A 24847-nucleotide genomic window follows, 5' to 3' on the forward strand; every position below is an offset into this window, starting at 1 on the left:
CATGTTTACTCAGGTCCCACTGTTTTCAATGGGTACTTACTTCCAGTTAAACATGCACAGGATTGCAGGGCCAGGCAAAGCTGATATTAGGCCCGGGCCAGATGGGAAATGTAGGCCCAATTTCAAACTGATATCCCCCTTGGTAAACAAAAAAAACAAGGTGCACAATGCAATGGCTGCTTCACTTGGCTCCAACCCAGCCAGTCTCATTTATATTTTTCTTCATTTGTCAGTTACATGTCTCGTTTATATTTCTCTCCCATTCATCTGCTTTTGTCTCATCTCTGCTGGAGATGGGGGGTGAAGACACTTTGGCTTTTTGGCTCTCTCAAAATGGAGTCGGTACTGCTCATTCGCAGGAGAGGTACTTTGTAACAAACCTTTGCCTCTACCAGGGGGACTCGGAGTAGGCCCTCATAGGCCCATGCCAACTGGCCCCACTGGCCCCCCTCTGCCCATCCCTGCAGGATTGATAAGCCACACAGGAAGATCTAGGTCTTGTGGGCATCTAGGGGCCTTGCTAGACGAGGCCTTAGTGCACCTTGAGAGCCGGTTTCCCTGCTGTGCGTCCACATGACGCACAGGGGAATCTGGCCCCAGGCCGCACTGAAGCCTCCTCTAACACGCCATAAGCAAAGTCGCTTATGGCATGCCTTTTCTGCAGCTCTGGCCTGAGGCTGGGGCTGCAGAACATCTAGAGACTTCCATGGCTTTTTGAGGCTACTCGCTTACTCGTGAGTAGCCGCAAAAAGCCGCGGACTGGGCACAGCGCTCAGTGCTGTGCCCATTGGCTGGGGGGGGACACAAACGGAGGGAGAAGGGAGCACAGATGACACGGGACACACAGAGGGAGAAGGGAGCACAGACGACATGGGACACACGGAGAGAGAAGGGAGCACAGACGACACGGGACACATGGAGGAAGGCATGGGAAGGGATCAGGACCGGATGGGGGGGGGGTTTAAGTAAAAAAAAACAGCTTACCTTCTCTAGAGTCTTCGGGCCGCACGTGGCCCCTTTAAACTTAAAAAAAAAATGGCGGACGCTGCAGGGATCCCGACGTCCCTGCTCGTCCCGCATCTGGAAGCCGGGGCGGCACGCGCTAACGTCAGCGCACCGTCACCTCGCCTCCCTGCTGGCTTATCCCGGCAGGTCTAGCAACGCCCTAGGTATAAGGGTATGTGTATTTATATTCAAATCAAAGTGTGTGTGTGTATGGATGCAACCAGTTCAGTTCAAAGTAATGTCCTTGATTGGGGTGGTAAGTGTTGCTATAATATATTCACAACCATTATTTAATTATGTATTTATTTATTGCATTTCTATACTGCCCAATGGCCAAAGCTCTCTGGCCAATTCACAAAAACTGCAGGTATCTAAGACCAACTTCTTCTGTTTTATACCTGTAACATCCACACTAGATGTTTTCGAAGGCAATGCTACTCTGGCCAGCACAGGTTGAATTCCTATATCTTAATTAGGTATTCTATTGATTAGGTGCACCTCAGTCTTGTCTGTATTAATTTGTTAGCCCCCACCCAACCCATAACTGACTTCAAACACTGGTTGAAAACTTTAAAATAGATGGAGGTCACAGTGAAGGAAAAATCAGACCACCACTTCCATTAAAACACACACACTAACACACACCTAGGCATAAGAATTGAGCAGATCTCTAGACTGGACAAAATAGGCATATTTATATTGTATTTGGATATCAAGCTAAGTACAAATGTCATGTTAAAACTGGGTTGGTGGGCAGTAGGGGTGTGATCCGCTCCGATTAGGAGCGTAGAAGCAGTAGCGGATTGGCCTGCTCCGCCTTACCCAGAGGCGGAGTAGGAGCGGACCGCGGACCCCCTAGAAGCAAGGCGAAGAGAAGCGGCCATTTTTCGGAGCTCCTAGTTCAGGCGGAGCGCTCCGGTCGCCATCTTGAAAACATTTCGCCATAGGATTGCATTGCGGCAAATAATCGCGCATAACTAGGTTGTTTTTGAAGCTATCGTTCTAGAAATTCTTGTGCTCAGAGAGTCGTGGATGGGGGTCATTTTGAGACCACTCTCACCTCTCTGCGTTGTCTGGGTCACGTGCTATGTTTTTGTGAAAATCGGGTCAACCGCGCGGCTCAAACGGCGTTTTCGGCTTTTCGCCCATAGGATTGCATTGAGGGAAAGAATCGGGGATAACTGGGGGGGGTTTAAGCTATCATTCTGAAAATTCTTGTGCACAGAGAGTCGTGGATGGGGGTCATTTTGAGACCACTCTCACCTCTCTGCGTTGTCTGGGTCGCGTGCTATATTTTTTTGAAAATCGGGTCAACCGCGCGGCTCAAACGGCGTTTTCGGCTTTTCGCCCATAGGATTGCATTGAGGGAAAGAATCGGGGATAACTGGGGTTTTTTTTTAAGCTATCGTTCTGAAAATTCTTGTGCACAGAGAGTCGTGGATGGGGGTCATTTTGAGACTACTCTCAACTTTCTGCGTCGTACGGGTCGCGCGCTAGAAGTTTTTAAAAAATCGGCGGGAAAAATACCTTTTTCAAAGGGCTGAGGGGCAGAGTCAGCTCCCGGTCATGATGATCCCAAAGTTGGAGGAGGGCATAGGCAAAACAGGTAACTTGGGATTCTGGGAAACTTCTCTTTCTTCATCTGAACGGGCTTTTCCCCGTGTTTTTTAACACAGTAGCCCCACCAAATGCACAAACACAACCTGAAATCATATACTAAGCCAAGAATAAGAGATAGAAACACAGCACTGCTCCCCACCCTAACCTTGGTGAACAACTGAATCGATGTGGTGCAAGGGGATGAGCTCCCCTAGGGCATCTCATCGTGGACGTGCCCCCACTCTCTCCTGCACTGGAAGGCCATTAGAGCCTTCCAAAGAGAGTAAAACGGTGGAGCAATGCCTATCATGAGTTGAAGTGAATGCTCACTTTTCAGTGGTGGAGCAATGCCTGTTATGAGTTGAAGTGAGCGTTTTACTTCTTCTCAGAGCTGTTGGTGGCTGTCTTGAACTGGCAGCTACTTCCCCCTCCCCCGGGCACGTCCCCCTATTGCTGGTAAAAGACAGATATAGCCTTTTTAACAAAATTCTTCTTGCTGTTTATTGAGCAACACTGCTGCTTTTAATTCCACCCCTCCTTTGTTTATTTATTGATTTATTCCATTTTATATGCATTACTGGCTTATCCTTGGCTCACTTCCTTATGCCCCCAGAAATGCCAGCTGCATGCCTGCCTGCCTTCCCTCCCTCCTCCCCTGCCCACCTCGCAGGGATGTTGTGTGTGGGGTGCCCGATTTTCAAAAATTCGCCAAAAATCAGGGGATGATGGGATTGCTTTGAAACTTGGCGTGCGTGTGTATATCCCCATGAGGTGTCATGGTGCCAAACATGAGGTTTCTAACTTGAACAGAAAAAAAGTTGTATAATTTTTTAGCTTTCAATGCAAGCCTATGGGGGGGGGAAAACGGAGCTCCGGATCCGGATCCGGAGCTCCGGGCGGAGCGGAGCGGAAGTGGGCGGAGCGGGGGCGTGGCGGAGCGGCCCGATCCGGAAAATGGCGGATCTGCAAGTGAAGCGGAGCGGGGGGTCCGTGCACACCCCTAGTGGGCAGGGCCTAACTGAGATGAATGAGAGGACCCCTATTTGATTTCCTGAAACTCCAGCCTGGTTGCTCCTGGCATGAGTTACTTTTGTTTTTTTTGTTTTTGTTTTTGTTGCTTTTAATTGTGAATTTTGGCTTATTTCAGATGCCCCAAAAGGAGTTAAGTTGAAAGCTATATCTGGGACGACAGTCCAAGAAGGGATGGAACTCTCATTGGAGTGCATATTCAACAGCAGTTACCCAGCTGTTCATGAACACAATTGGTATAAGGACCATCAGCCGATACAATATTACTCAAATAAAATTGAATTCGACCCTGTGAGTCGTCATCATTCTGGTAGTTATAAATGTCAACCTGTAAATGGAATTGGAAGCAGCCAGTCAGAAGAACTGAACATCGATGTGCAATGTGAGTTTGTTCATGCAGGTTGTGCGTAGACAGTCACATGAATGTGAGAATTCCCATCCTCAAATTATCTCTGCTAAGACGTGTGATCCCAGCCTCTTGCAATCCCTTGGTCTTCTGAAAATGTTTTTATACATGACATTGCAGAGCATATTTTCTCTTTTGCTAGTCGTGCCATGTGCAAGTGTCATAGATGCAGGATAGGAATGGAAAGAAATGCATTTTTATGCAAATTTCAGATTCACACCATTGACCATTTTAAACAAAATGTGATAAACTTCCCAATGAGAGAAACCACTGAGCCACAAAGCAGAATAAAGATTCTTAAGCATTTGCAATGAGTACTGTGGCATCAGGTAATATAAATAATTTTAATGTTTTAGATTTAACGACGATAGAAAATCTATTGAAAACTGAACCCAAAACTTCTGAAGGCTTGGTTTTGGCTGTTTCTAGGCAGGCAAAGACCTAGTGGCCATGAAATGACACCGAAAACATTAGTGCCAAATGAAATACCCAGCTCAAAAATGTAGGAACTCTACCACGCAGAGAAGGCCCAGGGGAATTTGCAGGGAACCCAGTTTGCACCTTAGTGGTAAACACATAACAACGAAAGTAATCATCTAATGATGGAAGTATTTGACCATTTTTATATTTTTTGCCTTTAATGGGATCCTGAAATCTCACCAGATCTGGGCTGACTCACATCCAGTGGTCCTATCCACGCAGGACTTTGGAGCAGTGGAGCAACCTATGTTCAGCAGAAGGACTAGAAGGACTCCCTAACACAGCAGTGTTGGCTTGCCACATTGTGAAGGAAGAGACATAATACTAATTCACATCACCATCTAGATAGGAGGACCCATAAGATCCCAAGGTCCACAGTCTAAATTTGCTTATCTACACCAGTGCTCACCTCTCTAATGGTGGTGCTGACAAAATCACATCCCTTAGTTTTGCTTGCAAACATCATGCATTTGCTTTTGTTCTTAGCCTAGTGGGAAAAGCCCCCCAAATGCCTGGAATGATATCACCAAAACACCAGTCCTTATTTCTGTGTCAATTTCTCTCCTCCAGATCCACCCGAGAATACTGAAGTTCAACAGGTGCCCCAGAGGAAGATAACGGAAGGGAACAGTGTCACTTTGCGATGCTTTTCTCAAGGAAATCCACCTATTCAGAATTACACGTGGTATAAAGACAATGAGCTGCTATTTATAGAACAGAAGGAGGTGCTATTTTCAAAAATCAAAGCTAGAAATTCCGGCACCTACTATTGTGAAGCCCAGAACCTCATTGGCACATCAAAATCTGCACCTGTCACACTGGATGTTCATTGTAAGTAAATATATCGATTCTGGGATTGGCCAGGGGGGTGGGAGTCACTGTGTTTTGACCACTCATATGCCTGCTGCAAAATCTAAAAGAGAATGAGATTCACACTATCAAAACAAGCCACCGTGTCTTGAATAAGCCACGGTGGCTTGTTTTAACCCCAGGTGCATGCTGGGAGACATTTTCCTAATTGCTTGCAAGGGTGCAGCTTGTTGTGACATTCAAACCTTGGTGGCATGGCTTGTCTGAGGAGGAAACAACTCTCAAATAACCCTACAAGCATGTGTGGGTTATTTGAAATTTGTTTTCCCCACAAACAGGTTATGACATTGGGTTTCAGACAACATTACAACCACAATGGACTGGGTAATTAGTAGGGCTGTGCACGGACTACCTGATCCGCTCTGCATCCTGATCCACAAATTCCAGATAGGGTCCACTCCGCCCTATGCCGATCCACCTATGGTCCGCTCTGCTTCACTGCGGAGCTCCGGCTGCTCATACGCCTACTGCAAAATCTAAAAGATAATGAGCTGCTTTTTAAAACCATCTATCCCAGCAATTCCGGCAGCTACTATTGTGAAGTCAAGAATCTCATTGGAAGTTCAAAATCCATACAGGCCACACTGGATGTTTGTTGTAAGCAAATATATAAATTCAGTTGGAGGAGTGTCTATGTATAGAACATATTCACGGGGACATTGATGTCCAGTGGAGTGGGAGCCACTGATCCAGTTCACACTATCAAAACAGGCTACTGTGCCTTGAATAAGCCACAGTGGCTTGTTTTTACCCTAGGTGCATGCTGGGAGACATTTTCCAAATTACCTGCAAGGGTGCGGCTTGCTGTGCCATTCAAAACTGGGTGGCATGGCTCATTCAAAGATGAAACAACCCTCAAATAACCCTACAAGCACCTGCGGGTTATTTGAAATTTGTTTTCCCCATAAACAGGCCATGACAGCAGGGTTCAGACTGTCCGGTTTTCATATAGACTTTAACAGTAATTAAGACAACAGGTATGGGAAAGGCTACCTGTAAATTGAGAGCCCCTGTCGTTAATTGGGTGCAGTAACCCAAGAACGCTGAGACCCATAAATCATTGCCATATATATGAATTAATGCTCACTCGTCCTTGGGGGAGTATGTTGTATGGAGTGATACCATTAAGGGAGGAAAAAGTGAAAAGAGCCGTATTGCTTTTGTCCTTATCTCTGTGCTTAGGGTAAGACAATTATTATACTATTAATTTACTTGTTGCTACCAGCTACCAGCCTAGTTTTGTTTTCTGCGACTTCTCTCAATAAAGTCATTAAAAGATTCAACGCTCACGCCTTCACTTTTCTGCTAACCTGCTATAAGGAATTTTGTCCAGCAAGACTAAATCACCAACACAGTCAATGTGATAAGCACACCTGGATGGGTAATTAGCAAAATGGCACCTGGCATATACCATCATGCACCAAGTATTAAAGCAAGCCACCGTGTCTTATTTAAGCCACCATGGCTTTTTAAAAAAAAATAAGCCATGGTTGCCTGTGCAATAATGTGAACTGGTCACTGTGTCTTGGCTGCTGCTATGGGCCACTGCCAGTGATATTTGAAGGAAGCTGACCTGTGAAAGGGACTGGCAAAGAGAAAGTGGCAGTGTTGCCTTTCCGTGAGTTGATAGCTTCATTCAGTTGTTACCACCAGGTGCACAGGGACGCCCATTTTAGTGAGGGTCCTCCCATCACTACTGGTAGTGGTGTATGAAGAGCCTTGGCTTGCGATGTAGCACCTGCAGAAGCAGGATGCTGTTAGAATCCAAAAATGAATTCCTTGTCTCCTCTTGGAGAAGCAGCTTCCCTAGGGGAGCAGGACATGACAATATCCATCACCAATGGTTGACTGTCTGAGAGAAACTCCTGTGTGCATTGGAGATTCATGAGTGTGATAGGCATGACCTGGTTGCTCAGCTATAGAAGAAGAATATCTTTCAGCAGTAACATACTTCCAGAATTGGAATTGGAAACCATATGGGAACAGGGGCAGAAATTATGCCCGATTCAAAGGTGCCCATTTTACCTTGTTTAGGTAGCCTATGTTTGTGATCGGTTATCTCTTTTTTCCTTCCCACATTGCTCTCCCATGGGTTAGTAGCTTCTTCAGCCATTCCCCCCATTGCTGGTAGTGGTGTATGAATTTTGTGCCTATTTTACTTCTTTCAGGCAGCCTGTGGTTATGATCAGTTATCTCTCTTCCTGCCTACAATGGTCATGTGTACACTGGGCAATATCCTGAGGATCATCCCGGGATCGTCCCTGTGCGTCCACATGGTGCTTTCTAGGTGGTTGGGGTATTATTGGAGTTGTAGTACATCTGGAGGATGCCAAGTTGGGAAGGCTTCTCTACAGTCTCATGCCAAGGCCTTTCCAGTTCTTCTGCCCGAAATCTTGTCTATTGGTGATGCCAGGGACTGAACAGTGCATCAACTGCATGCAACTCATAGATGACACCACTGAGCTATAACTGAGCTGTTCACACTATTCATATTAATGCCATATAGATATGTAAACAGTCCTAAAGACTAACCAGCAATCTGAAAAATCCCTATTTGTCATAGGTATAATACTGACCATCCCTTAACGATATACATTTAACGTAGCTCAGTCGCGGAGTATGTTTCTCACAAAGATGTCCTTTGCTCTGATTTTCCAGATGCTCCCAAGAATGTCCAGCTTGCCCTTGATAACCGTTGGCCCATAAAGGAAAGAGACACCATTACGTTGAACTGCTCCGTAGGCAGCAGTAATCCGAGTTACTGCACATACAAGTGGTATAAGAAAGACGGAGCAGGAAAAGAGAGACTTTTGGATCCTAACAAGCAACTAGTTGCCTTTGGGGCACCCCGTGAAAAAGCCAGCATTTACAGATGTGAAGCATGCAATTATATCCAATGTACTACATCCGCACCAGTCACTGTGAATGTTCTTTGTGAGTAATGTCACCGGAAGCCTAGAAACTTCCATTACTGGCACATAGAGCATGTTGATGGGGAGAGGGGAAGGTTATGGAGGGGCAGCTGCATTCATTCAATGCACCTGATCCATACAGGCTATGGGGCCCCAGTGTACAGTCCATGCAGCTCCTCTACATGCTTACTCTGCAAGTGCAGGAAATCGTAGGCTGGACAATAGCGACATAGCCAACTCAACCAATCAGACTAACACATTTATTCTTGCATAAGCTTTTGTGGACTATAGCCTAATTCATCAAGATGCATAGAGAATTATGGTGAGTTTTAGGTTGCTATACAGCATATGGGGGCGGGGGGAGGAAAAAGTGGTAAACAGTGAGGTCAGAAGGAAATTAAGGCTTCATTTACACCTAAAAGGCCTTCCAGGATCGTCCCCCTGCATCTAAACGCCAGCACATCATCCCGGAACTGAAGAGGGATGTTCCTGGTGCTGTGTTGCTGTTATTTGGGAGAAATTGTGCAATGGTGGGGCCCTGATCCAGTGGCTCAGTAAGTGTTTTTTTTAAAAAAATGGGAAAAATTTGGCACCCAACACGCTGAGAACCATCCTAGGGATGGTGAAAATGCTTCTCCCCACCCCTGATGGGCATGGAGCCCCTCCACAGCTCCGTGCCCATTTGAGGAGCCCCACTACTCTCAGGGAGGAGGGAGGACCTGGGAGCCCGAGGTCCTTGGGGTTGTCCCGGGGCCAAGAAAAAAATCTGGATAACCACAGACCTGGTTATCAAGGGACAACTGAGACGTTGTTCCCAGTTGACCCTGGGATCCTTGGGACACATTTGGATGCACAGGGATGACCTCTGGATAAATGGCAGGTGTAGATTAGGCCTAAGTTCAGAAAGTGACTATCACATGGAGACCATATAACACTGGCTTTAAAATCTTTACACTGGCTGACAATTCCTCTCTGGTTCTTACCTTTACAGTCCTACATGCTCTAGATCCAAGATAGCTTAGGGGATGCCTCCTCCCCTACATTTCAGCCGGCCACTTAAAGACCTCTGAGGGTCATCTGCTATGCAATTGCCCGATGTGAGATTGCCAGAGGACCTTTTCCTTTACTGCCCCCAAGCTGTGGAATGTCCTGCCCGTTGAATTGCACCTGCTGGCTTCTTTGAATGTATTTAAACAGGCATTAATGCCTCCTTTATTCTGGCAGGCCTTCTCTTTCTAGAATATTATTGCCAACCATTATATCTTGTTTTTATGCTGTACTATTTCAGTGATCATATTATCTTTTATAAATATTGTTTTTAATATTTTTATGCTGCCTAGGGTCTTGTTTTATTGATTGCTTTATCTTTAAGCTCGGTGCTTGGCCCGTTGTTGTTTTCTTTATACATGCTGCCCTTGGGTAAGCTTATTCAATCTCATGGCCTCCAATATCACCTGTATGCCGATGATACACAATTATATCTCTCATCTCCGGAACTCTCTCCTGATGTTCACGATCGTATCTCGGCATGTCTTTCATATATCTCAGCCTGGCTGCTTCATCGTCGTCTGAAACTTAATATGGCAAAAACTGAAATGCTTGTTTTTCCTCCTAAACCTTCTCCGGTCAAGGAAGCTCGTAGTCTTGGCTTTATATTTGATTCCTCGCTCTCCTTTATTCCTCATAACGAGGCAGTAGCTAAATCCTGTCGTTTCTTCCTGTATAATATTACCAGGATTCGACCATTTTTGTCTGTCTCTTCTGCCAAGACACTCGTTCACGCACTGGTTATCTCTCGGTTGGACTACTGCAACCTTCTTCTCTCTGGCCTTCCTTCATCTCACATCAATCCGCTGGTCTCTGTCCACCACTCTGCCGCTAAGATCATCTTCTTGGCCCGCCGCTCTGACCATGTCACTCCACTTCTGAAATCTCTTCATTGGCTCCAAATTCACTCCAGAATCCACTATAAACTTCTCCTGTTGACCTTCAAAGCTTTTCACGGTCTAGCTCCTGCCTATCTCTCCTCTCTCATCTCACACTATTCCCCCGCTCGTGCTCTCCGCTCCTCTGATGCCATGCTTCTCGCCTGCCCAAGGACCTCCACTTCCCTTACTCGGCTTCGTCCTTTTTCTTCTGCTGCCCCTTACGCCTGGAACGCTCTTCCAGAACACTTGAGAACTACCAACTCAATCACAGCTTTTAAAACTCAGCTAAAAACTTTTCTTTTCCCTATAGCTTTTAAATATTGAGTTTGTTCTGACTCTATACTGTTAGCTTCACCCTACCCGGTGCCTGTTTACACTTCCCTGTGCCTGTTTGCATTCTCTTTCCCTCCTTATTGTTTACTGCAACTTTATTAGATTGTAAGCCTATGCGGCAGGGTCTTGCTATTTACTGTGTATAATCTGTACAGCACTATGTACATTGATGGTGCTATATAAATAAATAATAATAATAATAATAATAATAATAATAATAATAATAATTGTTAGAATTGTTTTTAACTTTGTATGCCGCCTAGGGTATTTTGTGTATAGGCGGGATTTAAATTGAATTATTATTATTATTATTATTATTATTATTATTATTATTTATATAGCACCATCAGTGTACATGGTGCTGTACAGAGTAAAACAGTAAATAGCAAGACCCTGCCGCATAGGCTTACAATCTAATAAAATCATAGTAAAACAATAAGGAGGGGAAGAGAATGCAAACAGGTACAGGGTAGGGTAAGCAGGCACAGGGTAGGGTAAAACTAACAGTAGAAAGTAACAGTAGAAGTCTGCACAACATCAAGTTTTAAAAGCTTTAGGAAAAAGAAAAGTTTTTAGTTGAGCTTTAAAAGCTGCGGTTGAACTTGTAGTTCTCAAATGTTCTGGAAGAGCGTTCCAGGCGTAAGGGGCAGCAGAAGAGAATGGACGAAGACGAGCAAGGGAAGTAGAGGCCCTTGGGCAGGCGAGAAACCTGGCATCAGAGGAGCGAAGAGCATGAGCAGGGCAATAGTGTGAGATGAGAGAGGAGAGATAGGAAGGAGCTAGACCGTGAAAAGCTTTGTAGGTCAACAGGAGAAGTTTATATTGGATTCTGAAGTGAATTGGAAGCCAATGAAGAGATTTCAGAAGCGGAGTAACATGGTCGGAGCGGCGAGCCAAGAAGATGATCTTTGCGGCAGAGTGGTGAACAGAAACCAACGGACTGATGTGAGAAGAAGGAAGGCCAGAGAGAAGAAGGTTGCAGTAGTCCAACCGTGAAATAACCAGTGCATGAACAAGCGTTTTGGCAGAAGAGACAGACAAAAAACAAATGATAATGAAATAATAAATCTGATCATGGGCTTTACTGCAGTTGAATTAGAATGCAGCATGTCTCTAGTTGGGCAGGCTTTGTGGGCTGCATGTGTCAAGTGTCAGGGCAAAGGGTGCATCTCCATATGATATTATTGTCTTTGTCCTCTCTTCCTGAAGTTGCCCCCAATGAGGTCAAAATTGTGCAAGAGCCAGAGGGGTTAATCAATGAAGGTGCCATTGTTCGACTGAAATGTGAAGTGGGGGCAGCAAACCCTGATCAACTCACCTACGCCTGGTACAAAGATAAGACGCAGGTAGTCTCTACAGAGGATATGCTGAACATCCAGGAAGCGACTGCAAACAATTCTGGCAACTACCATTGTGAAGCCAAAAACACAGTGGGCAATTCACGCTCTTCGACCATCAAGCTGATTGTGCAGTGTAAGTAAGAGAATGAGAGAATGCCGGAGAGAGAGAGGCTGATGATACAGTCCAAGCATCTTTGGCCCAAAGTGGACTTTATAGTAAATCTACAGCAGCTGCCTAAAATGGCAGCCATGTTTCTGGTCTCCATTTTGATGCCACAGCTCTCTGGATTTGCCTGTCCCCAGTCGATATCACTGGCTAATCTTAGTGGTGGGTTGGGAAAAATACAGAGCATCATGACATCAGAGAATGGATAAGTTCAGCAAGTCTTTACATAGGCGAAAGGAGGCCAGATTTATGATTGCTGTTTTCAAAGTCAGTTGCAGATTTACCATAGCATCTGCTTTGGCCCATTCAAATCTATCCTTGCCACATTAAAGACTACAAACTCTTTCCCCGCTCCTTTGAAAATGGAACCTGATATCCATGGGATGTGGAAATTCTGCATTAAAACCAAATTACGTGCAATCCACCATGCCCTGAATAATATAACTCCCTGGCTCAAGTCGCTTGAATTCGGGCGTCAGGTGCCCTGCAGCGGTGCTGAGGACCTTAAAGACAAATGCTGTGCTGTGCTGAACGGCTTTTTTTTCTTTTCTTTCTGGCAGTTGGTCCCCGCAACTTCAAACTGTCCCTGAATCCCAAGGATGCCATCATTGAAGGAAACGATGTCTACTTAAAATGTAACAATGACGCCTTTCCGGCAGCAGATATGTACATGTGGTACTGGAACAGGGAACTGATGCCTCAGGAGAATTCCGAAATCCTTGTGCTCCAAGAAGTCCAAGTTGAGCACTCAGGGGACTACTCCTGCAAAGCTTCTAATGTAGTCTCTGAAGGGGAGTCGCCGCCCACGGCTGTCATCGTGTACTGTGAGTAGTTAATAGTGATGGCCCCAGAATTCTGCCTTGGCAAACATTGTTAGGGCTGCTGGGTGAGCATCCTTTCTTTAGAGATTGCCCACTTATGGCTACTGCTGTGCCGAAAATTTTGACCATATTTATTTTATTTATTTATTTATTTATTTATTTAAGGATTTTTATGCCGCCATTCAGCCAACGAAGGCTCTCACAGCGGCTTACAAAAGTATTTCTGGACAGTCCCTGCCCACAGGCTTACAATCTAAAATACATGACACGAAAGGAAAGGGGATTGGGAGGGAGGAGGAGGAGGGGGAAAGGAAAGCAAATTCAGGCACTATATTCTTCATTGCAAAGTTCAGCAGTGACAGTTGGCAGCAGGAGGGAGGGGGCTCTCAGCTGGAGCTGGACCCATGCACGATGGAGAGGTGCCTGGCTGCTGTTTCCTCCCTCACTGGTGGCCTCTGCAGAGACAGTTGGTAGCAGGAGGGAGGGGGCTCTCAGCTGGAGCGGGACCCAGGCACGGTGGAGAGGTGCCTGGCTGCTGCTTCCTCCCTCACTGGTGGCCTCTGCAGAGACAGTTGGTAGCAGGAGGGAGGGGGCTCTCAGCTGGAGCGGGACCCAGGCACGATGGAGAGGTGCCTGGCTACTGCTTCCTCCCTCTTTTATTTATAATGAAATATCATTTCCAGCATTTCTTGGCGGGTGGGGAAAAAAAAAGAAAACTCAGGCAAAACAGGCTGGGAAAGGTGAGAATCATAGGCCTTAGCTAGACCTACCAGTCTAGCAGGATGGAGAGGTGAAGATCTCGCAATATTTTCATAGTGAGATCTCCCCTTCAGTTCACACACGGCACGCGACGACCTCAGAGGGACCCACCATTATTTTTCTCAAAGAAGATGCGCATGAGTGCTCACGCACAAAAGATATATAGATATTTCCCCCACTCCCCCCACCCCACCCCCGATGGGTGCAGTGCTCCTGAGGAGCTCTGCGCCCCATGTGTGGGTCCTGGCTCCTCGCGAGTAACCAAAAGGAACTGGGAGAAACTGCAACGTCCGCGCACATGTTCCATGGTCTCGGTCTCAGCCTGAGACCACGGAAAAAGTGGGACTAAAGTGTAGAGCGAGATCCCTGGGCAAGGGGAGAATCATCCCTCCCTGATCCTGGGATCCCCTGTGTGTCATGTGGATGCACAGGGACGATCCCAGGTATCACCTCGGGATTTTGTTCCATCTAGCTATGGCCCTAGAGAATGTTCTCCTTGGGGAGGGGACAGGGGTTCCACATACCTTTTTAAATGTAGGTCAAGGTCACATGGACTTCAATAGGCATTCATTTAGAAATGCTGGGCTCATCCAAATCCTGGAGGATGGGGAGGTGGTTTTTTTTGGAAAAGTACAAAACAGGAAGAATGGCCCTCCGCAACTGGCTACACTTAAAAAAAGAAGGTGGAAATTCTTCCCCGTTCCCCAAGGACAAGATTCTCCATATTTCCCCCCTCCCTGCAAAAGATGAAGAAAAAAAAAAGTCTCTTTCGCAGGGAGAAAGTTCCAGAAAATAGTGGGCATGTTTCGGCCCAGCACTACTTATAGCTATGGAAGGAAAACCAGTATTTGTTTTTGGCAAGGACAACTAAGGAGTGAGGACCTTTTCCTTAATGGTTGCCATATGGCCACACCAGATATTTGCTGTTCCCATTTGTACATTAGAATGTGATTGTATTGTGAGAATCTTTTGTAAGCTGCTTTTGAGGGCTTCTTGGGGCAATGATAGATAGATGATAGCCATGTCCCAAACTCTGGGAACTAGTTTTGAGCATTTTGTGCAAATCATGGGTGAATTTGCACAAATCACGCAAGTTTGGCTATAATCTGAGCACATCTGGCCTTAATTTGAGCAAATTTGGCTGTAATTTGTCAAATTGCTCAGAAATTTGTGCAAATTGCTCAGAAATTTGTGCAAATTACAGAACCTTCCAAAACTAAGAGAATTTGTAAAATGCCACTCCCCAAATGGATTTCTCTAACATCCTTACTGTCTAGATAGGTATAAAGTAAAAATAATTATACATGTTGCTAATCACCTCAAATTGGCACAAAATAAGCTTTGGCATCCCCCTGCTCCCAAATAGGAATATCATGGGCAACTAACATGGGGGAAGTCTGATGGACTCCCCCGCCCCACCGTTTGGCCCCCTGACCTCCATTTGTGGACCCTGCTGCACTCACTGGACCCATCCATGACCACCATCTGATCCATGAATGTCCAGCTGCTGCCATTCATGCCTGTAATGCTGCATGGATTGCAATTTGCACAGAATTACTCTTCCTGAGAAGACCCAGCCACTGTTTTTACGCAAATTGGCAGCTCAGGGAAGGAGTGAGTGGGTTTAAGGCACTCGTCGCTCACTTGGCAAGCCGTTGAGGGGCTTGTGGGGTGCAGCAAGTGGGCGCTGTCGGTGAGCGATCAGTGAGCGGCCAATGGCCTCAGATGTAGGTGGGTCTATCCATCCCTATTCCCAAAGTTGGTAAATACCTCTGTTCATTTTCTGGACCATTTCAATTTAAATCAGACCATCCTGCACACCTGGTCGGGGCATGGCAGGGCCTGTTTTGTCACTCAAGCTCCCAAGAGCCTCCAATTCCCCTCCTTCCCACTTGCTCCAACCCCCTCCCACACCTATCCACACATCAGCTTGCATCTTTAGCTACCACTGCTTTAGTTCCAGTGACAACATGGCTCCCTTTTCTGCACCAGGTTAAAACTGTCCTCTTCCCTTAGGTATTTGGCAGCATATCACAAGTTTTTAATCTGGTCCTGGATTGCCTTTGGTTGATTGTTTAAAGATACATAGATAGATGATAGATAGATAGATAGATAGATAGATAGATAGATAGATATAGATATAGGTTGTCTCTCTGTGTGCGCTGACTTTTTGTATGTTTTTATGTTGTTTTTAATGGTTTTAATCTTTGAGGACCGTCCAGAGTGCTTCAGCTATGTGCAATATAGAAATATAATGAATGAATGAACAATTGAATGAAAAGATGGTGGGATGTTTAGCCTTCTATCGCAGCTCCCTGGCTTTCAGCACTGCATGTAACTCGACATGCAAGCCAGACACCAGGAGCTCTGAGAAATGTAGTTAGGAGGTGGCCCAGAGGAAAAAGAAAACAAAATGAGCCCCCATGGGCACATGGATTGGAGGGAGAGGTGCGCCATACTGCTGGTAGAGGAGCAATGAACACCCAAGCGCACTGAACTGGCAGAAGCCTTGTTGGGAAGGTTTGGAAATATACCCTACCAAGAACGGCTTTGCCCCTGTGAAGTGGTTAAAGCGGAAAGAGTAGGCCATGTTCTGCTGTATTGCTCCTTTTACCAAGATTTGCACCAAACATTCATAAACTCTATCTTGCAACGAAGTCCCAGTTGATCAGATGAATACTACCTAAAACATCTTCTGTCTTATCAGAATCCTCAGGTTACTCTAAAAGTGGCCAGTTTTTTTGCGGCTGCCGTAAGTCAACGGAAATCGATGTTGAAGAGTTTTTATTGCATTTTAGATTCAGGCTGAGACTGCTACGTTTTTATGTATGTATTTAATGTATTTTGTGCATGCATTTTATTGTATGCAACTTGTCGGGTTTTTCTAATATTAGTGCTGACGATGGTTTTCTGCCCTGCTGGTCCATGGCCAAAATAAATAAACTGTAACTGTAACTTGTTGGGATCGGGGAGAAGCCTCTTCACTATCAGATGCCTGCAAACTGTGTTCATTCTCCTTTTGTTTTGTGCAGACAGCAGAAGTACAGTGCTGAAGCGTACCGCCTTTGGCTTTAGCATTGCTCTTGCGCTGGTGATTCTGCTGGGGTTGCTGCTCCTTGCCTGGCGGAGATGGTAAGTGATAGGAAGGGCCTTTTTTATGCAGGTAGGTCTTTATTGGGTGTTATTTCCCAAGGAAATGGGATTCTTTGTCCCATTACCCACTTCCAAAGAGCCACCATGGAAATCAGACTGAAGTACAAGCTGAAATCCAACAGGGGAAATTCTCCCCCCATTGTTGCGCATCTATGGCAGGAAAAAAAATGGTGGCCATTGAGCTCCTGCTGCTGTGGAAGGATATATATATATATATATATATATATATATATATATATATCATAACATGGACCAAGCTATAGGGTGGAGGCCTACATGGTGAACAGAGGTGTCTGTTCATATAGCACAGGGCTGTCAAATTTCAACCCAATGGGTCAAATCTGATCCACCTGGGGTCTCAGTCTGGCCCTCAGGGGTTCTTCCAATGGCCTTTTCCTGGCCCCAACCCCTTTCCCTTGACCAAAGATCATTTGATGATTTCCTGGCTTTTGCTCAGTTCCTCCCCCCATTCTAAATGGTGTAGCCAGAGGTAGGTGGCATCAATGCATGGAGGCAGGTGACCTGATGCCTGTAGTACTAGCAGTTCACAGGGTTAGCAGTTAGTGGGGTTCAGCGTGGATGAGCCTGAGTTGTCATAGTCTGAGCTGAGCAAAGCCACTGCTATCTATTTAGCAGTCCTACACTTGTAGAATTGTAAGGTGACAGCCCCCATGCATCCCAGGGCCAGCCCTACCATTAGGCAGGGTTAGGCAGTCACTTGAGGTGGCAGATCCTGGGAGGCAGCCGCAAGGTGTACAGGGAAAGAACTGTGTGCCTCACAGCCTACTTTGTGTCTCCTAAGTTAGCTTGCTGCCTTCAAGTTCAGTAGAGAATGTTGTCCCAACTTTAGTGTTGGACACAGTCATCTCCCTGTCCAGTCATGGAAAAGGAGGAGGTTTCATCTTGTCCTGTGCCTCAGGCAGCAAAATGTCTTGGGCCGGCCCTGACCTCCCACACACACATATGCACATGTATCACCTAGTTGGGGGCTCTCTCACCCAGGCAGTGACACATCAGCAGTGGAACTCTGGCAGACCCACCAGAGAACCGTTGCCTGACATGCCCACTTGGCTGGGTCATAACTTGCTCTTTTTCTGTCTCCGCAGGAGGAAAGTGATTGATCCAGGCACTGGCAGGACCGAAAGGGCCACCTCATTTTTTGTGAAGAAGGTTAAGTACCATTCCCACCCCCCCACACACACAGTTGACTTCAGTACAGTATGGGGAGGGAGGGTTCTGAGCTGGCTTGCAGGTATTGGATCACTGGCCAGAAAAAAATGATGACCCCATTCAAGTAGAAAGTGAAGAAAATGTTCCCCATTCAGTTAGAAAGTGAAGGAAATGTTTTAAAATTAAACATATGGTGAAGTCTGAGTTTCACCAGTGAGTAAAATAAAGTAGCAGAGGAAAACTGAATTAAGGTATACATGCAAACTATGGCCCCAAAGGCCCCCCAAATTAGCAAAAAACAGTTATCAAAAACAACAGCTATGCAAAACAGGAAAAAAAGAAAGAAAGAAGTGAAAACAAAGCCCTCTTCCTAGGGTTCAGTGATTTTTTAAAAATTCACTGACACCCCCCCCCCAAAAAAACCACTTTCCTGTCCTCTGATTAGCCTTTTCCTTTCTTTTCAGTAGCCAACTAGATATTTGATTCTGGATTGGTGAAGGACATGTGGGGTGGGAAGAAACCTGCAAAACCAGTCTTATTTCATAGTTTTAAGCAGGTGGTGTTACCTTAGGCCTTATCTTTCTGCCCTCAAGGAAAGACAGGTGCAGGAAGAGAAGGGAAACCCTGTGAGGGAGTGAAAAAACAAGCTGAAGGCAGGGGCAGAACCAAGGATAATCTTGCAAAATATGATTTGTATAGAAAAGGATTTAATGAAGGTGCCTACGCGTTTCGGACAAAAAACGCCCTTCCTCAGGGCTATTCAAAAAGGTTTTTACAGTTGTCTGCTCAATGAAATCATAGGCTCTGTTCCCACCACTTGAACCTTAAAAGGAACCAGAGTAACAAGTACTAGCTGCTCCCCGCAGATAAAACGTCCAGAGACAAAACAGGATGGAACTCATGTAACTGTAGTTGTTGGATATGAGAGACAGAGAGAGGGAGAGAGAATGAGAATTTCAGTAAGGTCATAAAGAATCAGCAAAACTGGACCTCACCAGAGTTCTCAAATTCTAATTAAAATCTCATTCTGGCTTTAGTCCATAACAGATTTGGCTCTTTGTTATTATATTTTTCTTTTTGCGTGGAAATCCATGTGCCTATTTTTTCAAACGTCCATATTTTCCCATCAATTGTGCATATCTTTGAAAAGTACACATTCTTCTCCCATTGATTAAAACACACTTGTGCACATTTTTCGAAATCACACATTTTTCATGCACATTTTTGAAATGTACACATGCGGTCGAACACAGTTTTGCTTCGTGCGACACATTGCAAATTCAAAAATGTTCAGACATCGACCACAAGTTGCATCCGGGTCTGTGTTTGATCCGGAAGGTGCAAACTGGGTAATTCTTGATCAAAACCAAACTGAAATGAATTTCTTATACTTTCCTAAATTTCAAGAGTTTACAGTTTCTCTGAGTCCTGCTTGACAAGCTGTGCTGATTGAAATTCTCCCTCTCCAAGAAAACTCTTTAAAGTGCATGCTCCCACCTTCTTTTGCATGAAATTATCCTGTACATAGGGTGGGGTGGGGGGCAGGTAGGTTATCTCTGTGCAGTGAACAATTAAGACCTCTCAGGCCCGGAAGTCAACCTCGCTTTGTTCCATAGCCCAAGGGAGAAAAGCTGTGCAATAAGAACAACCAATTAAATGAAGGCGGAACAGAAGACTCCGTTGCGTTCCTGAACCACGGTGCAGATGGCGCCATTTCTTATGCAACAATCCAGTTCCCTCCCAGGGTCACCGAAGATCCCACCATTTATGCTAGGTATGGCAGGAAGGGGACCAGGGTGTCAGGGGAGTTGGGAGAGGTGCACTGTGAATTCCAGGTTTTGGTAAGAGAACTCTTCATAGAATGTTCGCACTGTTCCCCTTCTCTGATTCTGGTTACATCCTCCTTCTCACTGCTGTTGCTGTTGATCATTCTCTTGCTTCACTGCCTGAGTCCAATTGACACTATCTCCCAGAGAGAGAGAGAGAGAAAAGGGTGGGAGAAGTGCAGAAGTTACTCTTCGTCTCTTGGAGAAGCAGGTGGAAGAGCTACAACAGCATGGAGGAGGAAGACTCTAGGAATCAGCAGTGAGTAGGGAGGCTGGAGAAATCCGCTGTAGACTCCAATGAGGCCTGATTCCCAAAATTCTGACCTGCAGAGTCCACAGCAGACTGCCCCCCACCCCACCCGCACATCTTCCGGATTTTGCATGCAGTGTCTTTCCAGCTTTAAACAAGGCAAGATAAGCTAATGGTTGGTGCTATTAGCTTATCTTGGGGAACTTGCAGTCATAATTATGCCATTTGCCATCATAAAGTACTTACTTCTTCATAAATTACGGCCATAAGCACTTTACGGCTGCAATTTACATGGAAGTAAGTGCTTTACGGCTGCAAGTGGCTTAATTACGGCTGTAATTTTTCCTAAGACAGGCTAATGGCAAGCGACATTAGCAAAACTTGCCTTGTTTAAAGCCAGAAAGATGCCCAGTGAAATCCGATGGATGCACAGGGCTCCTGGAAAATCCAGTAAATTCCAAGCAGCCTCCATGGTGGACCCTCCCTGTTTCAAACATTGGGGGGGGGGTCACCTATACCTTGCAGTGGGTGCCTTATTTGGGCAAGGGCCTCAGCCCATGCCCAGTGATGCTGACCCTTGATGCTAGGCCTGGGTAGACATGCAGCCAAGGGGGAAAAAAGAGAGAGTTAGATCAGCATCAGTGTGGCTGTAAAAGATGGGGGATTTCTTGACTTCGTGTCATCCTTGTGTGCCAAACTGCACTTGCTGCAATTCCACACCTATGTTAAAGGCTAAAGCGTCTTTGCCTCTATTGCAGCAGTCTTCAAGCTGATCAGAATGAGGGTTCTCCTTTCATCCCAGCCTACAACCTGGGACCCTGTTTAAATCATGTTCTGTTGCCTAGGTTCATTTCTCTTTGGTCTTGGATCTGCCAGAGGCAGAGGAGGAAAGCAAAGCACCTGATCTTTTAACAGTGGCATAGAAGGAGGAATTCCAGTGAGTGTCACCAAGGGGTGGGGAAGGGTGCACCCCCAGAAATGGTCATTGAGACACAGGAGCCCAGGTCCTCCATTGCATCTGGTACTGCTTTTGGTCTCCTCCTGTGTAGGTTCTTTTGAAGAAGTTAAATGACAACAAAAAGCAAATGGTGGCAGTGCTTTGATGTAACCCACCTGAAGTCAGTATGGGTGCTGATGCACCAAGTGAAGATCAATACTCCTATAGAGTCGCATCCAGGTGGCGTAACCACCAAATCTCCCTGCCTGCACCCCTCATGCCTTTCTTATCAGAGGCTTTGATGCCTATCTTACAGGATTAAACAGACGAGTCCAAGACCAGGACTGGATTCCTCAGATGATGCTGTGATCTACAGTGTGGTAAAGAAACCCCCCTCAAAGGTACACACTCCGTTTAAGCCATAATCGAAACCTAGCATCCCAGATGGCTGTGTCCTACCCTCTCCTATTTTCTGTGTAAGAATTGGAAAGGGAGGCTGGCCCATGCAGCTGAGAGGGGAGATGGGGGAATGGGCCCAGACTCAATACCACCTGATCGTCACTTCCAGTATTCCACTCAATTCAGTTTGACACTCTCATTTACATTACCAGGCACATATGACTCGCATCAGTCTTCCCCATTCTGATGGATGGATTTACAGCTCTCATCACCCTAGCCCTCATTGCCAGTGGGGATGATGGGATATGTCATCCAACATGCCTGGAGGTTGAGGAAGGCTGACTCACACTGTAACGATGCAGGGGGAGAGCCACGTGTCTGCCTCCACAGCATATCACAGATAGTGGCATATTTCTGGTGGAGGAAGGATGAGAACAGCAAGGCAGGGGGTTCCTCCTTTAGAGTTGTGAAACTCTAAAGTGGCCAGGTGGATTTTCCAGGTTGTGACCTGGCAAACTTACCAATAAAACAAGGGGGGATCTACACTATTGCTTTTAAAGCGCTTTAAAGCACTTTGAAAACTGTTTTGAAAACTGTATATGCAGTGTGTCCTGGGCCCCAACAGTTGTCAAAACTGTTATAAAGCGCTTTAAAGTGCTTTAAAGCAGTAGTGTAGATCCCCCCCCCAAGTTCCCTTGCTTATTTTTTAAAGAGCATTTAATTGATTGACTCTAGCACAGAGCTAATGTGGAAATACTTAATCCTCATAGTAGGACTGCACTGAATATTTTCCAGTCTCTGTCTTCTGGGGATGGGAAACAGATATTATATTGGGTAGAAATATTTCCCCCCAATCCAATGGTGCAAATAGTCAGCTTTTTCAACCGTATTGGATGCCATTACTTCTCCCAGCTACTGCTGCTGCTTTGACACCATCCTTCCTTAACCATTTCTGCTTTTCTAGCCTTCTTGGATTAGAGATACATAGGAGTGTCATGGAAGTTAATCCATGGCCATTTCTACCCCTGCTTCCCCCCCCCCCCGGATTGTCCTGGGATCATCCCTGCACATCCAAATGACACACAGGGGATCCCGAGAGCAGGCCAGGACAATCCCTCCATTTTCCAGGATATTCCTTAGGTGTAGAAAGGGCACATGTCTGTCTCCAGGGGTTCTTAAAAGCCCTCCTCAGCTCCCCAATTCTTCTCCAGCTTGGATGGATATATGGGGAGGGAGAAGGACACCCTACTCAATTCCCAAAGCATCCTTCCTTCCCTCCACTTTTTACTTCAATTTAACTCCGGGTGGTATGCTGGCAGCAGTGCCAAGAACTGGTTTCAGTGACTGCTCCTGGCAGCTGCCAATTTGTTTTCTCACAACGCCCTTGGTGTTGCATTGTTCCTTGCCAGCCTTCCCCAGCTTGCCAGATGTTTTGGATGCCAACTCCCATCAGCCCCAACCAGCATGGCTAATGATCATGATTTCTGGGAGTTGTAGTCTAAAACATCTGGAGGGCACGAGGCCAGGGAAGGCTGTTCTGGGCCATTTGTTGTTGTCGGTAGCTACTAGTATAAAAACGGTGACCCACACTGCCAGCTGCCATCGCCCTCTGGAACAATCCAACGTAATGCAACGTTAAAGGCATTCTGGGAAAATAAAATGGTGGATGCCGGGAATGGCTCCCCAAATCAGCTATAATGATGCCACCACCAGGTCAGTCCCTCGCTCCTGAATGAATGATGAGTATGAACATGATACCAAAAATGGGATACCCACTTGTTTTGTTACTCATTGCGGTCATTTTGGAACAAATAAAAACAGAACTGAGTGGGCTTCATTTGGTTCTGCTTCTTTGTTTGGCAGCCCAAGTCCTCAAGCATACTAATGCTGTTCTGATTCAATTTCCTCTTTTGGTGTGCTTTATTTTCTTCTTTACAAGAAACCATCACCCTTGAAATGAAATAATTTCTCTCGAAAAGATAAACATGTGTTTCCTTTTCATGTACCAGATAGAACCTCTGCAGAACGTATCTTGGCCCCAGGGGGCTCTGCTGTTGAAACTCTCTCCTTCTAGGCTTGGCATCTTTTACTTTCACTCTGCTACTGTGCTGCCATCCGCCCCCCTCCCCCCAGTTGCATGAGAAGCAGAAATTCAATAGTAGAAGTTTTTCTCGCCGTAGAGAATTAGTTTTGAAGATGAGGGAAGACAATTGGATCTCTAGTAGTCCTATTAAGCGGCTGTATACTAAAGGTGTTGGTGCACACAGAATACCTGTTCAAGAGAACGGAATCGCAGTAAATACCTGTATTAATTGATCTGCTTACATTTAAATGGGACAGTCTTCCTCTTATTCAGAGGAAAAAGTTCAGGACAAAGAACAGCTATGGAAACGTGGGAAATTGCACATCCAGTTTTAAAACATAGGAAAAATAGCAAACTGCTATTGCTTAGGTTTGTAGGGAAAACTTTGAGATATGTATAGGTGGCTTCTTCTAAAGGCTTTGAGCATGGTGGAGGGCTAAGATTAACCATCCCCACCACCAAAACTTCAAGAACAGTCAACATTTGGCAAGATTTGACAACTGTCATCAAGCAGCAGCCAATATTTGACATTATCTGATATCGAGCATACAGTAGAGGTCAGTATCTGACAGCAGCATTTTCACATGGTTTTCATGCAGCAGTCGGGGTTTTGACGGCTTTATTTATTTATTTATTTATTTATTTATTTATTTATTACATTTCTATACCGCCCAATAGCTGGAGCTCTCTGGGTGGTTCACAAAAATTAAAACCATTCAAAGTATAAAACAACAGTATGAAACCATAATATAAAATACAATATATTTTTGTGAACCACCCAGAGAGCTTCGGCTATTGGGCTGTATAAAAATGTAATAAATAAATAAATAAATAAATAAAAGCTCAACCAGATAAAAACAGCAGCAATGCAAAATTACAAATTTAAAACACCATGTTAAAATGTATTTATAGATTGTTAAAATGCTGGGAGAATAAAAAGGTCTTCACCTGGCGTCTAAAAGCATATAATGTAGGTGCCAAGTGAACCTTCTAACTAGGAATGTATGAGAATGGAACTCACATATATCAACTCCAAAAATTCCTGACCATTGGTTGGCTGGGGGCTGGTGGAAGCTGAAATTCAAACCTTCCAGTGGGCACCTGGTTGATATGTATTGCATGGCAGCAGATTTGCAAGGATTCAGACTTGACAGATTCATGGAGGGCAAAGCTATCAATGGCTATTGGTCCTGATGGCTATGTGCTACTTCCAGTATCAGAGGCAGTATGGCTATGTGTACTGGTTGCTGTGGAACATGGGCGGGAGGGTGCTGTTGCACTCATGTCCTGCTTGTGGGTTTTCTGTGAGCAACTGGTTGGGCTGCTGTGTGAATAGAATGCTGGTTGAGACAGACCCTGATCTGATCCATCCTGGCTCTTC

General features: G+C 45.5%; 1 protein-coding gene across 1 annotated transcript in view; it reads left to right on the forward strand.

The window, feature by feature from the left end:
* Positions 1 to 24847, forward strand: part of LOC134408383 (B-cell receptor CD22-like) — a 29291-nt gene that overhangs the window by 3547 nt on the left and 897 nt on the right. Inside the window, exons 4-12 of the mRNA XM_063140642.1 lie at positions 3752 to 4015; positions 5090 to 5350; positions 8048 to 8323; positions 11772 to 12035; positions 12629 to 12892; positions 16681 to 16780; positions 17911 to 17971; positions 19588 to 19745; positions 21301 to 21385. Coding sequence (XP_062996712.1) covers positions 3752 to 4015; positions 5090 to 5350; positions 8048 to 8323; positions 11772 to 12035; positions 12629 to 12892; positions 16681 to 16780; positions 17911 to 17971; positions 19588 to 19745; positions 21301 to 21385 — 1733 coding nt within the window. The remainder of the gene's footprint in view (positions 1 to 3751; positions 4016 to 5089; positions 5351 to 8047; positions 8324 to 11771; positions 12036 to 12628; positions 12893 to 16680; positions 16781 to 17910; positions 17972 to 19587; positions 19746 to 21300; positions 21386 to 24847) is intronic.

This window comes from Elgaria multicarinata, chromosome 13 (assembly GCF_023053635.1).
Source record: "Elgaria multicarinata webbii isolate HBS135686 ecotype San Diego chromosome 13, rElgMul1.1.pri, whole genome shotgun sequence".
NCBI classification, from domain to species: Eukaryota; Metazoa; Chordata; class Lepidosauria; order Squamata; family Anguidae; genus Elgaria; species Elgaria multicarinata.